Source organism: Mandrillus leucophaeus, unplaced genomic scaffold, assembly GCF_000951045.1.
Source record: "Mandrillus leucophaeus isolate KB7577 unplaced genomic scaffold, Mleu.le_1.0 Scaffold1001, whole genome shotgun sequence".
Taxonomy (NCBI): Eukaryota; Metazoa; Chordata; class Mammalia; order Primates; family Cercopithecidae; genus Mandrillus; species Mandrillus leucophaeus.
Genome location: NW_012098111.1, coordinates 1,063,211 through 1,082,042, shown reverse-complemented (window position 1 = coordinate 1,082,042; position 18,832 = coordinate 1,063,211). Strand labels below are relative to the sequence as shown.

The 18,832-nt window shown below is 36.5% G+C and overlaps 1 protein-coding gene across 1 annotated transcript in view; it reads right to left on the bottom strand.

Annotated features, from left to right (window-relative positions):
- Positions 1-11,157: 11,157 nt before the first annotated feature.
- Positions 11,158-18,832, bottom strand: part of BTBD8 (BTB (POZ) domain containing 8) — a 59,605-nt gene continuing 51,930 nt past the window's right edge. Inside the window, exons 7-9 of the mRNA XM_011973517.1 lie at positions 17,754-17,850; positions 11,729-11,817; positions 11,158-11,313 (exon numbers count right to left, since the gene is read on the bottom strand). Of these exons, the coding sequence (XP_011828907.1) occupies positions 11,196-11,313; positions 11,729-11,817; positions 17,754-17,850 (304 nt within the window). The 3' untranslated portion in view covers positions 11,158-11,195. The remainder of the gene's footprint in view (positions 11,314-11,728; positions 11,818-17,753; positions 17,851-18,832) is intronic.

Sequence of the window (18,832 nt, the reverse complement as noted above, 5' to 3'; positions counted from 1 at the left end):
AAAAAAAAAAAAAGAAGTTATACCAAAAAAGAGAAAAAAAATTTTTAGTATATCAATATTAAGAAAATAAAGCACAAAGGAAGACAGTAGGAGATAAAAAGAGGGACTAAAGAACTATAGGACAACAGAAAATAATAAAATGGCCATAGTAAATCCTTTCCTCTCAATAATTACTTAAAATATAAATAAACTATCCAATCAAAAGACAGAGTGGCTAAGTGGATTCAAAAACAAGATCCAATGATACACTGTTTACAAGAGACTCACTTGAGATTTAACAACACATTTAGGCTGGAAGTGAAGGAATAAAAAAAGATATTCCATACAAATGGTAATAAAAAGAGTAAGAGTGGCTATACCTTATCAACAAAATAGACTTTAAGTCAAAACTTGTCACAAGAGACAGACATTATGTAATGATAAAATAATATGCTAAAAGAAATGATAAAAGGAAGATAGGAAGATATAAAAATTATAAATATATATGCATCCTGCATCACAGTACCTAAATATATAAAGCAAGTATTAATAGATCTGAAGAGAGAGAGAGATGGCAATACAAAGATAGTAGGAACTTTCAATACACAACTTTTCAATAGTGAATACAACATGTTGGGCACAGTGGCTCATGCCTGTAATCCCAGAAACTCAGAAGGCTGAGATGGGAGGACCACTTTGGAAGAAAGTAGCCAGGATTTTAAGACCAACCTGGGCAATACAGCAAGACCCTATCCCTACCAAGAAAAAAAGCTATGGTGGCACATGCCTGTATTTCCAGCTACTTGGGAGGCTGAGGCAGAAGGATCACTTAAGCCAAGGAGTTTGAGGCTGTAGTGAGTTATGATCATGCCACTGAACTGCAGTTTGGGAGGCAAAGTGAGACTCCATCTCTAAACTAACTAACTAAAAAGAATAATGAATACATCAGACAGAAAAATCAATAAAGAAATATTGGACTTCAAAAACACTATCGACCAAATGGACCTAACATAGCTATACGGAACATTCCAACCAACGGGGGCAGAAAATACAGTCTTCTTAAACATAAACAAAATGTTCTCAAGAATATATCCCATTCAGCCACAAAATAAGTCTTAACAAAATTAAGACAACTGAAATCATACCAAGCATCTTTTCTGAACACAATGGAATGAAAGTAGAAATCAACAGCAGAAGAAAAACTGAAAAATACACAAATTGTAGAAATTAACACGCTTTTGAACAGCCAATGGACCAAAGAAGAAATCAAAGGATAAATTAGAAGGTATCTTGAAACAAACAAAAACAACAACGCAAAACACCAAAACTTATGGGATGCAACAAAAGCAGAACTAAGAGGAACGTTTACAGCAATAAATGCCTACATTAAAAACAAAAAGATCTGAAAAAAAAAAAAAAACTTTATGTTATACCTCAAGGAACTAAAAAAAGAAGAAACTAAGCCTGAAGTTAGCAAACCAAGGGAAAAAATAAAGATTAGAGCAGAAATAAATAGAGGATAGAAAAACGATTTTTAAAAAATTAACAAAACTAAGAGTTGCTTTTTTGAAAAGATAAACAAAATTGACAATCCTTTAACTTTAACTATGCTAAGAAAAAAAGCAGAGAAGATGCAAATAAATATTATACAATCAAAAATGAAAGAGGAGGCATTACAATAGATGCCACACAAATTAAAATGATCATAAGGGACTGTTATAAACAATTATAAGCCAATAAAGAAGGTAACCTAGAAGAAATGGATAAATTCCTAGACACATACAACCTATTAAGGTTGAATCATGAAGAAATAGAAAATCTGAACAGACTCATAATGAGTAGGAGATTGAGCTGTAATAAAAAGTCTCCCATCAAAGAAAAGTCCAGGAACTGATGGCTTCATTGCTGAATTCTACTGATGGCTTCATTACTGAATTCTGCTAGTTAAAGGAAAGACCTAATACCAATCCTTCTCACACCCTTCCAAAAAACTGAAGAGGAGGGAATATTTCCCTCATTTTACAAGGCCAGCATTACTCTGACACCAAAGCCACATAAGAATACTACAAGAAAAGAAAAATTATATGCCAATATCCCTGACGAACATAGATGTTAAAATCCTCAACAAAGCACTGGCAAACTGAATTCAACAGTACTTAAAAAGATAATTCACCATGAACTAGTGGTATTTATTCCTATGATACAAGGATGATTCAACATATGTAAATCAATTAATGCAACCCACATCATTAACAGAATGGATAAAAGTCAAACGACTTTGGTAAATGACTGAGGTAACTGACTGAGGTAAATGCAGAAACAGTATTTGACAAGATTCAATTTGCTTTTCATGATTGAAAACTCTCAACAAGTTAGGAATAGAAGTAAATTATCTCCACATAATAGAGGCCACAAGCCCACCACTAGCATCATACCCAAGGTTTACCCAGAAAACTTTTCCTTTAAGTTAATACCTGGAGCAAGGCAAGGATGCTCATTCTCTCCACTTCTATTCTCTCCACAACATAGTACTGGAAGTCCTAACCAGAACAATCAGGTATGAAGAAGAAATAATATGGCATCCAAACTGTAAAGGAAGAAGTAAAATTGTCCCTGCTTGCAGATAACATAATCTTATGTATAGAAAACTCTGAACACTCCACCAAAAAACTGTTAAAATAAATTCAGTAAAGATGAAAGATAAAAAAATGAACATACAATAATCAGTTGCATTTCAACTAACAATTTTAATGATTGAAAAGGAAATTAGAAAAAAATCCCATTTGCAATAGCACCAAAGAGTAAAATACTTAAGAATGAACTTATCTAAGAAGGTGAAAGACTTGTATGCTAAAAACTACAAAACATTGATGAAAGAAATTAAAGAAGGCACAGCTGGGCACAGTGGCTTGTGCCTGTAATTCCAGCTACCTGGGAGGCTGAGGCAGGAGGATCACTTGAGACCAGGAGTTCAAAGTTGCAGTGAGCTATGATCATGCCACTGCATTCCAGCCTGGGCAACAGGGCAAGATCCTGTCTCATAAATAAACAGATAGATAGAAATGTTAAAAAGAAATTAAAGAAGACAAACAGAAAGACATCTAGTACTCATGGATTGGAAGACTTAATGTTGCTAAAAAGTCCATACTACACAAAGTGATCTATGAATACAATGCAATCTCTATCAAAATCTTGATTGCTTTTTTTATAGAAATAGAAAACACAAATCTAAAATTCATATGGAACCACGAAAAACCCCGAATAGCCAAATTAATCTTAAGAAAGAAGGAAAAAGTTGGAGTGACTTTGAGTTTCTGATTTCAAAATATATAACAAAGCTGTAGTAACTAAAACAGTGTGATTACTGGCCTAAAGACAGACATAGAGATCAATGGAACAGAACAGAGAGCCCAGAAATACATCCGCATACATACAACTGCTCTTTAGTAAAGGTGCTAAGAATACACAATGGGTCAAGAAAGTCTCTTCAACAAATGGTGCTGGGAAAACTGGATATCCATAAGCAAAAGAATACAATTTGATCCTTATCGTACAACATACACAAAAATCAACTCAAAATGGATTTAAGACTTCTAACTTACGACCTGAAACTCTAAAACTCCTAGAAGAAAACACAGGGGAAAGCTTCATGACATTGGTCTTGGTAATGATTTCACAGATATGATACCAAAAGGACAAGCAACGAAAGCAAACATAAACTAGTGAAACTGTATCAAATTAAAAAGTCTCCATACAGCAAAGAGAACAAGACATCGAAAAAATCTACAGAATGGGGAAAAATACTGCACACCATACATGTCATAAGGGGCTAATTCCAAAATATATAAGAACTCCTACAATTTAATAGCAAAAATCTGGTAACACAATTAAAAATTGGCTGAAGACTTGAATACACATTTCTCCAAAGATGACATACAAATGGCCAACAGGTATATGAAAAGATGTTCTGTGTCATTAATCATCAGGAAAAGGCAAATTAAAACCACAAGGGGATGTCACCGCACATCTGTTTAGATGGCTATTATCAAAAAAATAAAAGATAACAAGTCTTGGTGAGGATGTGGAGAATAGGGAGCACTTGTACACCACTGGCAGGAATGCAAAATGGTACAGCTGCTATGTAGAACAGTATGGAGGTTCCTCAAAAAATTAAAAATAGAACTACTATATGATCCAAAAATCCTACTTCTGGGTATTTGTGTTGGCCTGTTTGCATCACTACGAAAGGAACACTGCAGGCTGAGCAATTTATAAGGAAAAGAGATTTATTAGCTCATGGCCCTGCAGGCTGTATAAGCATGGCATCCACATCTGTTCAGCTTCTGATGACTGCCTCAGGAAGCTTACAATCATGTTGCAAGGTAATGGGGGAGCAGGCACATCACATGGTGAGAGAGGGAGTAAGAGACAGAGTGGGGAGATACCAGGCTCCTTTTTAAACAACCAGGTCTCACCTGAACTACTAGAGTGAGAACTCACTCATCACCATGGGGATGGCACCAAACCATTCATAAGGGATCTGCCCCCATGACTCAAATCCCTCCCAAGCCCCACCTCCAACACTGGAGATTACATTTCAACATGAGACTTGGAGAGGACAAACATTCAAAACACATCAGCATTCATTCAAAAGAACTGAAATCAGGATTCCAAAGAAATATTAGCACTACCATGTTCACTGCAGCACTATTTACAATAGTCAACATGTGAAAGCAATCTAAATGTCCACTAGTGGATGAATGGATAAAGAAAATGTGGTGTATACATATAGCAGAATATTATTCATTCTTTAAAAAGAAGGAAATTCTGTAATATGTGACCACATGGATGAATGTTGAGGACATTATCCTAAGTGAAATAGGCCGGTCACAGAAAAGGCAAATACTGTATGATTCCATTACAAGTCAAACTCATAGAATCAGAGAACGGAATGGTGGTTGCCAGGAGCTGGGGAATGGGAAAATAGGGAGTTCCTATCACTGGGCATTAAGTTTCAGTTACGAAAGATGAGAGATCTGATGTTCAACTGTGTGCCTATAATTGACAATACTGTACTGTACGCTTAAAAATTTGTTAACAGCATAGATACCATGTTAAGTATTCTTTCGAAAATAAAATAAGGATGAATAAGAAAATATATAGAAAGTAATATTAATGAACTAGAATTGCCAGATATAATTCATATATAAATTACTTCCCACAGGTAAAAGTCACATTAATAAGAATTGGTCAGAAGTAATGCTTTGTGAGATCTGCAAACACACAAGAAATTTTTTAAAATGCAATTCATTTTTTAAGTTAGTTTCAAATGTGTAAAAACATAACAATTTGGAACTATGTTTTAAAATAACACTATTAATATTGCATGTACATATTATAAGATTTTCTAAAAGGTCAATCTGGGGTTATTACTAAAAAAAAAAAAAAAAAAGACTGCTTGCTCTTTCAGATTACAGGGATTACAGGCATGTACCACCACGCCCAGCTAATTTTTTGTATTTTTAGTAGAGATGGGGTTTCACCATGTTGGCCAGGTTGGTCTCAAACTCCTGACCTCAGGTGATCCACCTGCCTTGTCCTTCTAAAGTGCTGGGATTACAGGCAGGAGCCACTGCGCCCAGCCTTACATTTACTTTTTGTAGTGGTATCTCAACAGCTGATATCCTACACGTGTTTTCTCAGTTAGATTTCGACGTATCTTCTATGTAACCCAGTCTGATGTTATCCTTCAGGGTTCACGGGACCACTAGGAGGTATTTAGATATACATAAGAGGTCCGTGAATAATGTCATTTTGTTTACTGTTGTTTAATTATAATGTTGATAAGGGAAAAAAGGATTCCTGGTCAGGCCATTGTCTGTGGGTAACATACTTCGAATTTTGAGAAAATTAAAATACTCTTTCTGGGTAACATACTTCGAATTTTGAGAAAATTAAAATACTCTATTTTCCATCAATAAAGTTAAACATATTTTACTTATATAATAGAATATGACAAATATGTTAAATTAGTATTTCTTAAAACCTGATTATCCACAAAGAAAGACAAATTTTGAGAATAATCACTATGATGCCAGAGGCTATTGATCAAACTGGATGTTTGGCTGTTCTGATGTTTATCTTTTCATCTGTCTTGAAAGAAAAAGTCAAGTATTCACCACAAAGCTTACAAGGACCTAATTAGAGCCATAAAATTAAAATAAAAGAGTATAGCATTGGGAGAGGCATAGTTTGATGGGCTTATTCTTCAATTAAAATCATATATCTACCACTTGTTTAAAAAAAAAAAATCAAACTCATTAAAAAGATACTCAGCTAAAATCCCTCCCAATCTATCTTTAGCCTGTCCCCAGACTCATCTCTCATTCTAGTTACAGCAGAATACTGACACTACCTAGACTCCACATCCCTGGTCACATTTTTAGTCTTTCAGGAATGCCCTAACCTACTTATTTTAAAATTGTCCTCTAACCAGGTTCATTTCAAATTAATTCTCTCATTATTTCAGTCAGATTTAACCTGTGTGATCCTATGTATACACCTGAATTCTAAGTTATACAATTCACTTGCTTACCTATTTGACAATATATACTGAGTGCTAACATGTGCTAGGCACTGTTCTAAGGCTGAGGCTACAATGGTAAAGATTTGACATGTAACTTAATGCTTGTACTCATCATAGTCTACCCTGTATTTTCCTTAGTTGTTTAAATGCCTATTTTTCCACAAATTTGTGAGTTTCTTGAAGTCAAGTCCCACACATTAAAAAAAAAAAAAAAAAAAGCTTTGCTCACATGGAGCACTTATCGTATTATATTTAGAATGGTAGCAATTGGTTTTAAGATAGGTTTTGTCTTTTATTGTCTTGGGAACTTGAACAAGGCACTTAACTCTTTGATTCTCTATTCTCATATGTGAAGTAGAGACAACAGTACCTGTCTTATGCTAAATTTCACAAAAAAAAGTATTTTGTGGAACTCTATAAGTCTAAAAAAATCCACTAAATATTGGTACTGAGCAGATAAAGAAAATGTGGTACATATGTACTACATGTAATACTACTGAGTCATAAAAAGGAATGAAATAATGTCTTTTGCAGCAAGACATTGGATGGAGCTGGAGGCCATTATTCTAAATAATTCACGAATGGAAAACCAAATACTGTATTTATTCCATTTACTTATAAGTGGGAGCTAAGTCATGAGAATACAAAAACATACACAGTGAGAAAATGAACTTTGGGGATTCAGGGAGGGGAGAAGGTTGGAAAAGGTGTGAGGCATAGAAGATTATATATTGGGTACAGTGTACATTGTTTAGGTGACAAGTACACTAAAATCTCAGACTTCACCTCTAAAGAACTCACCTATGTAACCAAAAACTGCATGTACCCCAAAAACTATTGAAAAAAAAAATCATTAAAAAAAATGCCAGTACTACTACTACATTAGTAAATGAACCTGCCTCTTCTATTGAACTAAACTATGGCTGGGCCAATAATTTGTTAACTATTCATTGACCAACAAACTAATGTAAAACAGTAAGCAACAATACAACACAGTCCTTCATTAGCTAAAACACAGAATTACATTTACTTTTTTTTTTTTTTTGAGACACAGTTTCGCTCTTGTTGCCTAGGCTGGAGTGCAATGGCATGATCCCAGCTTACTGCAACCTCTGCCTCCTGGGTTCAAGTGATTCTCCTGCCTCAGCCTTCCGAGTAGGTGGGATTACAGGCATGTACCACCACGCCCAGCTAATTTTTTGTATTTTTAGTAGAGATGGGGTTTCACCATGTTGGCCAGGTTGGTCTCAAACTCCTGACCTCAGGTGATCCACCTGCCTTGTCCTCCTAAAGTGCTGGGATTACAGGCAGGAGCCACTGCGCCCAGCCTTACATTTACTTTTTGTAGTGGTATCTCAACAGCTGATATCCTACACGTGTTTTCTCAGTTAGATTTCGACGTATCTTCTATGTAACCCAGTCTGATGTTATCCTTCAGGGTTCACGGGACCACTAGGAGGTATTTAGATATACATAAGAGGTCCGTGAATAATGTCATTTTGTTTACTGTTGTTTAATTATAATGTTGATAAGGGAAAAAAGGATTCCTGGCCAGGCCATTGTCTGTGTAGAGTTTTCATGTTTTAACCATGCCTGCATGGGTTTTCTCTGGGCACTCCAGTTTCCTCTCACATCCCAAAGATGTGTACATTAGCTGAACTGGCGTCTCTACAATGTCCCAGTATAAGTGAGTGTTCTGTGCTGTGAGTACACCTTGCGCTGGAATGGCATCCTGTCCAGGTTTGGTTCCAACCTTGGGCCTTTAGCTGCAAGGACAGGTTCCAGCCACCCACAACTGAAACCAGAAAAAGCATGTTGGAAAATGAACGAATACAAATTATTGTAAAGTAAAAATTCATAAAGCATATGGTGATCATACAAATATATGACAATAAGCGATGCAGTATAAAAACACTCAATGAGCCTGCCATATTTGTGACTGCTTTGGAACTGCATATAGTAGGAGGTGTTCTTTACAATTTTTGCTTTGCAAACATTTATTCCTTGATTTAACCCACCATTGCTACTACTGCCACTCACGGATTCACCAAAAACTGGGTAAATAATTACCTTGTTTTTATTAATATTTCTGAAATGTATGTATAGCTCACATTTACTTCAATGTTCAATATAAGAAGTGTCTTAGGTCTTTACTAGAAGGCTGATGATCTTTTTGTGACCAGAAATATGCCATAGGAACTTAACTCTTGTTCATATCCATTAGTCTATATACAGTAAAATTAGTTTTGCTATACACTGTTTTGCTTAAAGTTAAATTAGATTCCAAGATTCTAAGATTCCAAGGACCCATCAATGACATCAAGTGCAGACTTATTGAATAAAGAAATTTGTTACAGGGAGTTGACCTTACACAATTGTAGGAGCTGCTTAAACAGCCTTTGTATCTGATGGTGTAGTTTGAATTCCACAGGGCAGGCAGTTGAGAAGAGGAAAGATGTAATGTTGGGGAGAGTGAGAACAAACTGACACCCAAGAGCATCAGCTGGTTGACAAGGATGGACTCACATCAGTCTTACTGCCTCCAACCTGGATGCAATGGGTATCCTGCAGGAGATGCTGGTGCCTTTCATTATGGAGCTAGACATATACCTGGCACAGGGTAAGAGAAGCTGAAGAAGGATATAGGGCAAGGAAGAACAGTTACAGACCTGACTGCAGTGAGCCAGTAAATAACTTTCCTAGCGTAAATGAACACTGTAGTAGTGTTCCAACCTTCCTAGTATAAAAGCCAAAAACAGCTGCTGTTTCACTCTCGTCCTCCAAATTTCACACAAAATTGTCTCTTTTGGCCACTCTAACTAGAAACATACAAGAAGGAAATTCTGTGAAGTGTAGTTGACCCTAGTGAAACTAACATGTTACACAGTCAACATCTTGTCAACCTGGCATCTCTTAAAACCATACACATCTCTTAAAACCATACTTAGTTCTCAAATGGAGAAAATAACAGTCATGCTTCCACCTAACATGATACAACTATCCCTCCACACAACAAACATCCTAACCCCTTCCTTCTAAAAGACAGGATATGAGTTCCTTTTTTTTGTTTTCAGGGGATGTTCATTCTCCTTCAATCTGATTCACAGTTTTCTTTGATATTTTGTAACTTAAATATGTAGATACAAAGTTAACTATTATTAACATGTCTTATCTTAGATGATGCGGAATGAGACAGTAGGAGAAACAAAAATATTTGATTAATATATAGACAAACATATATTAAGAAGGAATATGAACGTTTGTATCAGTACTGTAGTGTTCACTTCTTTAATTCCTCACATAGCTGTAGCTGTTATTTTTACATATCTTTTTCTACTAACCACTCCATATTCCCTTTGCCCTCAGCAAGTACTTCACTATTCATAGTTTCTTATCTGGAAGGGTGGCCCAAATTTTATTCTCAAAAAATCGAGGCCATCATCAGCACTGCCTAACTTGGGTTCTTACAGCTTTCTATTGATTTTACTCATAGAACCTATGAGTACTGCATTCCAGAGGTACTCTACATTACCCACACTGTGTAGTAGCAACTCAATTTCCTCTTAATAGGCTCAATCTATCAATAATTCCCCTTCTTTGCCTGTGGGTTTACAGTGGCCATACGAGGGCAGTCTTAACTTCCAGTTCAACAGAATCATTACTTGTGTCCCCACATGGAAGCATTCTTCTTTTGGGGATTAAGACTTATAAATCAGCAGAGCCTAAAGTTGGGAGGATAGGAAGCAAAAATTTTGCTACTGAATCACTAGGAGTAATTGTGTGTGGTGCCACACCTATTTCCAAACTGTGGTTTTTAGGCCCATGAATCCTTGCTAGAGGAGAAATAGCAGCATAAATCAAAATCTGATTTAGAGCATGTATTGCATCCTGGAGGATACTGCCCCAGCCCCACAGGGCATTGCCACCTAGCTGGCACTGTAACTGAGTTTTCAAAGGCCTTTCCTACCTACTATCAACCCAGCTGCTTCAGGATGACTGGGATCTTTCTAAGACCAGTGAATTCCACGAGCAAGGCCCAACCAATTTCCATACTTCATTAGCTGGTAAGTGAGTTCCTTATTCAGAAGTGATGCTGTGTGGAATATCATGGTAATGGATAAGGCATTCTGTAAGTTCATGGATAGCAGTTTCAGCAGAAACATTGTGAGCAAGGGAGGCAAATTGCTATCCAGAGCAATGTTTTTTTCCAGTGAGAACAAAGCACTGCCTTTTACAGGATGGAACTGATTCAATGTAATCAACCTGCCACCAGGTAGATGGCTGATTCCCTTGAAGAATGGTACCACTGAGAGGTTCACTGTTGTACCCAGATCCACCTGGGTGAGTGGGTCGATATTACTGAACCAATGCATAAGCCTTTCTCTGTGGCACCATATCTGCTTTGTTCATGAATCAATATACACATCCTGGTGGTTCTGCTTCTCAGTTTGAACCCTGACAGATGAGCTGGGTATGGAGAGTGGTTTCAAAGGAACTGAATCTTAGGATTAGGTTATCTGAATTGGTTCACGCTTCTTGCTTTTATAATATTTTACATTTATATTTCAATCACTGAAAGTACTATACAAAACTGAATAAACTTTTTAATGGCACACACACAAAAGAGTATTCAGGTTATACTTACTAAGGACTGAATCAACATATTAAGACAACTTTTCTGAATCTCAGTAGGTATATTTGCAAAGCTTCTCTCAGACCAAAACCTTGCAAAATGCTTTACAATCCACCTGTTAAAATCAAAGAATATCAAGTTAAAGAAATTAAAATGTTTTTCATTATAATAGTCAATATTTTGGTTTCAATTACATAACTGTACATATATATATGACCTGACTAATACTATTGATTTTATGAACTCTAAAATGGACTTTATATTCTCTTTCCTGTAAACAAGTATTTTAAACCCATGTGCAGAGATTTTAACATAATTAACCGTGGCTCAGCTAAGATAAAATGATCCTAAGTATCTTCAGTAATATCTACATTATTACTCTATTTAGTGGTGAAACTAGTACAGCACTAAGCTACTTACTTACATTGTGTCCAAGAAAACAGGCCAACTCTAAAGTTCCCCACAAAATTAAAGAATAGAAAAACAAAATCCCTAAATTAATAGTATCAGCACGACTTAACATAACTTACTTCATGCAGTCAGCAAAAAGACTTTCCACTCCAACTGAATGAGCAATAATCAGGCATTCTAGTACAGACGTCAATGTTCTGGGAACAGGCTAAAATTGATGGAAAACACAACATTTATTCTTTTTCAATTTACAGAGGCTAAAAATATTTGGTTCATAAAGATAATCCAATTTATATACCTAAACTGCAGAACACATACAACTCAAAATCTGATAAATTCCAAATTTATTTTCTATATTTAACCCTTTATCTGAAATTAACTTCTGCTGGTACTGAGGCTACAAATAAGCTCTAGTCAGAGTCTTTATTTTTTTCCTTAAAAACACCTTTCTATACAAAAACTTAAACATGAATGTTTATAGCAGCTGTCTTCATAACTGCCCAAACTTGGAAGTAACCATGTTGTCCTTTACTAGATGAATGGATAAATAAACTGTAGTACATTTGTGCAATGAAATATTCAGCTCTAAAAAGAAATGCGCTATCAAGCCATGAAAGGACATGGGGGAATCTTAAATGCATATTACTAAGTGGAAGAAGCCAATCTGAAAATACTATATACTATATGATTGCAACTATATTACACCCTGGAAAAAACAAAACTACAGAGACAGTAAAAAGGTCAGTGGTTGCTGGGGGTTAATGGGGAGGGAAGGATGAGCACTCAGAGCATAGAGGATTTCTGGGCACTGAAAACACTCCTTATGATACTATAATGGTAGATACATGCCATTATACACGTGTATAAACCCATAAAATGTACAACACCAATAGCGAACTCTATTGCAAACCATGAATTTTGGACAATAATGTGTAATTGTATGCTCATCAGTTGTAACAAACGTACCGCTCCAGTGGGCGATGTTGACAATGGGGGAAGCTATGCATGTGTAGAAGGAAGTGGGTATGTAGGATATCTCTGTACCTTCCTCTCAATTTTGCTGTGAACCTAAAAATGCTCTAAGTTTTTTTTGTTAAAAAGTCTGTAATTCCTTTAAAACTAAGTGTCACTAACAACTTTCAATTTTATGGCATATAATTTGAACTCTTTTGCCTGCCAGAATGCACACAATTTTTATTCTAATTTATTTTAGGTTAAATATCTTTTTTAAAGCAAAAGTGGTATAATAATTTCTAGCACATCACATTGCAGTACAACAACATGGTCTAATCTGCTTCCTAACATATAAATACAAATTAAAGTAATTGTGCAATGAGAGGCCCTATATTGATCTCAGATAAAAAGAATTTAGTTAGATCATAATTACATATATATATATTTTTTTTTGAGACAGAGTCTCACTCTGTCGCCCAGGCTGGAGTGCGGTGGCGTGATCTCGGCTCACTGCAACCTCCCTCGGGTTCAAGAGATTCTCCTGCCTCAGTCTCCTGAGTACCTGGGATTACAGGCATGTGCCACTACACCTGGCTAATTTTGTATTTTTAGTAGAGACGGGTTTCTCCATGTTGATCAGGCTGGTCTCGACCTCCCGACCTCAGGTGATCCACCCATTTCAGCCTCCCAAAGTGCTGGGATTACAGGTGGGAGCCACCGCGCCCGGCCACATAATGTATTTTTTAAAAGTACATATACAGAAATAATAAATGAGAACAAATAAAATGTAGATACAAGTAGGGAAAACAACTCACTTCTCCTGTTGTTACATATCTTTGCTATGTATTGCCCATGCAATGTATTTTCATGTTTTGGACATTTCTAAGCACATTTATTTCTCAATTAGGTTGAAGAGTTTAATTTCTTTTTATACACTTAATAAAGAACATCAAACAGCTAATTTGTATATCTAGTCTCTAAATGTGTACTTCTGAAGATCTGCTCTCTGAGAGAAGAGCAAAATCTTCTTTGAAAATGTCTCCAGCATAGTCCTTCTGGTAAGGTCAGTTATTTCCAATTCTTTATTTATGAATTACTATTATTTGATTTTCTAACACCCCTCTACTAAAAGTGTTATATTAGTATTAAAAAAATTGAACGTAGGCCAGGTGCAGTGGCTCATACCTGTAATTCCAACACTGTGGAATATTGAGGCAAGGTGGATTACATGAGGTCAGGAGTTCGAGGCCAGCCTGGCCAACATGACAAAACCCCAAATCTACCAAAAATACAAAAATTAGCCAGGTGTGGTGGTGCATGCCTGTAATCTCAGCTACTTAGGAGGCTGAGCAGGAAAATCACTTGAACCTGGGAGGCAGGTGGAGGTTGCAATGAGCTGAGATCCCACCACTTGACTCCAGCCTGGGTGACTGAACGAGTGAGACTCATCTCAAAAAAAAAAAACAATAAAAAAAAGAAATTGAATGCAAATCTTTCGCTTTGCATATTAACAATTTAAACAATTAAGATCCTTTTGAGATAACTGGAGATACTTTAAGTTATATAAAATATCTGTGTGTGTGTGTGTGTGTGTGTGTGTGTGTATTTTGTTTGTTTGTTTGTTTGTTTTTGAGATAGGGTTTGGCTCTGTCACCCAGGCTGGAATGCAGTGGTGTGACCATGGCTCACTGCAGCCTCGAACTCCTGGGCTCAAGTGATCCTCCCACCTCAGCCTCCTGAGTAGCTGGGACCACAGGCACATCCTACCATGCCTGGCTAATTTTTAAAAAATTTTTTGTAGAGACAGGATCTCCCTCTGTTGCCCATGCTAGTCATAAACTCTTGGGTTCAAGCAGTCCTCCTACCTTGGCCTCCCAAAGTGCTGGGATTATAGACATGAGCCTCCACACCTGGCCTAAAGTATATTTTTAATTGGTGACAAAAAAAAAATGTAAAGCCTACCAAAATCCTATAAATGAAGTCAAAAATGTTTAATTGTGTAAAAGACAGGATTGTGAAGCTAATGAAATTATTGAAGCTAGCTTGCTAGGAGTTCTGGGACCAGTGGTCCATCACATTATACCCATATTTGTATTACTGTGTAACATTATTGTAAGTTTATGATATTTAAGTCACAGCCAAAAATGTGCATAACTAAGAACTAAGGCTGGGCGCAGTGGCTCACTCCTGCAATCTCAGCACTTTGGGAGGCCAAGGCAGGTGCATCACCTGAGGTCAGGAGTTCGAGACCCACATGGTGAAACCCCGTCTTTACTAAAAATACAAAAATTAGCCAGGCGTAGTGGCATGCATCTGTAGTCCCAGCTACTGGGGAGGCTGAGGCAGGAGAATCGCTTAAACCTGGGAGGCGGAGGTTACAGTGAGCTGAGATCGCACCACTGTACTCCAGCCTGGGTGACAGAGTGAGACTCCATCACAAAGAAAAAAAAGGACTAAAAGTTCAAAATTATATACATTCAAAAGTATATTTATAAAAATATACATTAAGAAATATAAAGCAAAAATTTTAAAGATTAGGTCAACAAAACCAGAAATTGTTCTCTCAAATATCTGTTACCACAGCAAAATAGACAACATTAAAATAAGTGGCTGGGCGCGGTGGCTCACACCTGTAATCCCACCACTTTGGGAGGCCGAGGCAGGTGGATCACCTGAGGTCAGGAGTTCAAGACCAGCCTGACCAACATGATGAAACCCCGTCTCTACTAAAAATACAAAAAATTAGCTGGGCGGGGTGGCACGCGCCTGTAATCCCAGCTACTTGGGAGGCTGAAGCAAGAGAATCGCTTGAACCTGGGAGGAGGAGGTTGCAGTGAGCCGAGATCATGTCATTGCACTCCAGCCTAGGCAACAAGAGCAAAACTCTGTCTCAAATAAATAAACAAATAAATAAATAAAAGCAAAAAAAGTTTTCAACAAAACAGCATACTGATAATTTAAAATAAACTTCATTTTCTGTTTTATTAATAATATAAACAAATGTCTTTTGTTTTTAAAATAAAGTGAATTATTGAAAGTAAAATACAAGAAGCTGCATATAACCCAATACACTCATCCACATATTAAAAAATAAAAATAGAGGCAATGATCCAAAGACTACTCATAAAAGATTATTTTTACAACTTTTAAAGCTCTTAAATAAGCTTTAACTGGCTTACTGAAGAATCTCAGCTCAAAAATACTAACATGAGACTTCTTATTTTCCCAACTAATGCTTTCAACCATGCTATGTCAAATCTCCCCTTTTTCCCATCCCTTAATGAAACTATAGGCAGATTCCAATACTTTCTGGATACTATTGTTATTGAAATGCGGCACAGTACTATTTTAACACCTATCTCTTCATCGTATCTGATATAAATATCTCCCTCCCCATTGCTGACTAGATTTATGGTTGAAATGTGAAATAGGGAGTAGTGCATGGTCTGATCTCCTGCTCCTCCATTTTCTGGGTCAAATTCGTACGGAAGACTATAGATGGCTCTGGTCACCTTACGTAATTAAGCAGAGACCAAGATGGTAGTAGGGAGATATCCTTGGCTTTGTTCTAATTCAGATACTGGAGGCCTTTATTGATATAATGGCTCTTTTAGTGGCAGATCAAGCTTCAACCTGGGCTCTCAGTGGATAAGAACTCTTTAAGTGGCTCATGATGCACAATACCTCCCCAAGCGGGACACGGTGTCATCTAGCCCTGTTATCAGTCTTCTCTAACTTTCATGAAACCATTAAGGTCCTCCTCCTTCCCTGTGGACCATGTATAACCGGGGTGCAGAGTGGAATCCTCATACTTTTTTCTCTGTATGACAGTAACTGAAGTTCCTTACACCAAGGCTAGTTTTGGCTTCTCCAGCAAGTCTTCTCTCTTTAGAAATCTCCTCACTCAACTACATTCTCATTGGCTTCTCAGACATATTCCAAGCTCTCCTAAGAAATTTATTATCACTTTCTCTTTGTCTTTGATAGAAGCTCCAGGGTGGGATGGTTTTACAGATATAGTTAATGTTCATCTAGGGGATGAGAAGACAACAACTCCTTATTGCAGATATTCTCCAGCTTTAATCTTTGTGATTTACTTGGATCCCCCTAACTTTCACTTGACTGGAAATATAAGGGGGACATATGAAGAAGGAAGAATCTTTCACCAGAATTCCTCACTTTCTACAAAGCTGAGGACACCACCAGCTGCCCTCCTTCTTCCAAGGCCCTTACTTACAGAGGCTGAAGTGAATGGTTTGTTAAAGAAAGCTGAGGGGTTAACTATTTCTCAGTAAACCTTGTGGGGTTGGTAGTAGTGGTGGTACTAGACCCAGTTGTTCATGGCTTTCATTTAGCACATGGGCTGCTTCCGCACCTACAACTTGTAGGGAGGTAGAAAAAGACCTACCCGAAACAAAAATCTAAATTTAAGCATTATTAAAACCACCTAATTAGAATTCACACAATGTATATTATTGCTTCAAACACCAGTAAAAGAGAAAGATGATGTAAAAAGTTAGATTTGTTTTAGTTGATTATAAAATACTTGTTCTTCGTAGAAAATTTTAAAAACATAGACAAGCATAAATAAGAAAATAAAAATAACCTAAAATCGCAGAATGTATTAAAACAATGGATAATCTAAGAATAATGTATGAATGGCTTCGAAATGCATAGTATGAGCTCTTTAGACATTTAACTTACCTTTGCAGTAACTAAAATTAAAATTAGTTAGTATCCATAGGTCACCTGAAGAGACTGGCATAAAAGAACTACATTCCACCCCAAGTCCCTGCTATAAAGAGAAATGGTAGAAGGAAGGAGTATACTTTCAGGAGTAAGAACAAATAAAGCACTGTGTAGCCCTTTGATAAATGGGAAAGTAACCTTAGTTCTTAACTTCCTTTCTCCTAGTTCCGAACTCTGGGCACCTTTGAATTATACAGGATACTCCTACCTCCTCTCAATACCTGCCCTCCCATCAATTTTGTTTTACTTAAAATTATTTGAATTAGTTTCTGATTTTTGCAAGCATACCATATGTATTATTTCTCAACTGGAGTTCTCATTAGTTAAATTTACTTAATATTTTAAATATTTAAAGCACTATTACTATCAGAGTTAAAAATCTAGTAGGTAATAATGGATGACAACGCACTGGATAAAAGATTTCTGAGGCTCAATAATTACCTTCTGAAAGAAATTACAGTAATCTCTTCTTAAAATATAGATTGCTACTTCTTTTAATCCTTCTAGTCCATACATATCAGCCATATTGAGTATCTGACTAAAATAAAAATAGATGCACTGTTAATTCTCCAATTTAAAACTCAAGGCACAATACATACTAATTTATTGATAATATATAGTCTGTTTAGAAAAAAATAATCTGAAATATTTTGATTCTAATTTTCTGCCTTACATAATATATACCCTTTATGGATTATAAACACAGCGTAGGCCAAACGTTGAAAGCACTGACACGTGATTTGATTAGTAGAGAACAAGAAATAAATTTGGAGATGTCTCAAATTCCCTTCATATACTAAGTGATATACAGAACAAAATCCAAGAAACTGCTATAAAGGCTGTAAAAGTTACAAAACTCTCTGTATCAAATTTGTATAATAAAAGTTTCTTGGCAGGCGGAGGGGCAATTCACTAATGTCTTATCCTATTGAAAATGTCTACAAATAACCCTAAGATTGGAGACAGCATCCAACGACCAGAGTTTCTTTTGCTTCTTTCATTTGGCAAATATTTCTGAACACCTACACATACTTTAGGTACTTAAGAAGCCTACAAGCTTTGAGAGAATGACAAAATTTTGTATAGGTTGTCAGGGGATAAAAACTTAGTAGTAAATCCTGGGACTCACAGTATGTTCTCCTGAAAAACATATTTATTCAGTTTAAAATTAAAGGAACCAAATAATTTTTAAAATTAAAAAGTAGCTTTCATTTGTCTGATGTGAGAATACCAAGAGAATGGAAGACATCCAGAAAATTAAAAGAGCAAGGTGAACTTTCACTCCCAAGTAGGATTTCAGAGGCTTAGATGGTATTTCACTATAGCGCATTTAAAAATCACAGTTGTTGGTCTTTAGGATGCCCTATATTCTTTTTTTTTTTTCTTTCCCCAAGAACGGGGTCTCACTATAGTCCCAGGCAGGTCTTGATCTCCTGGGCTCAGGCTATCCTCCCGCCTCTGCCTCCCTAAGTGCTGGGATTACAGGTGTGAGCCACTGCGCCTGGCAAATGCCATATATA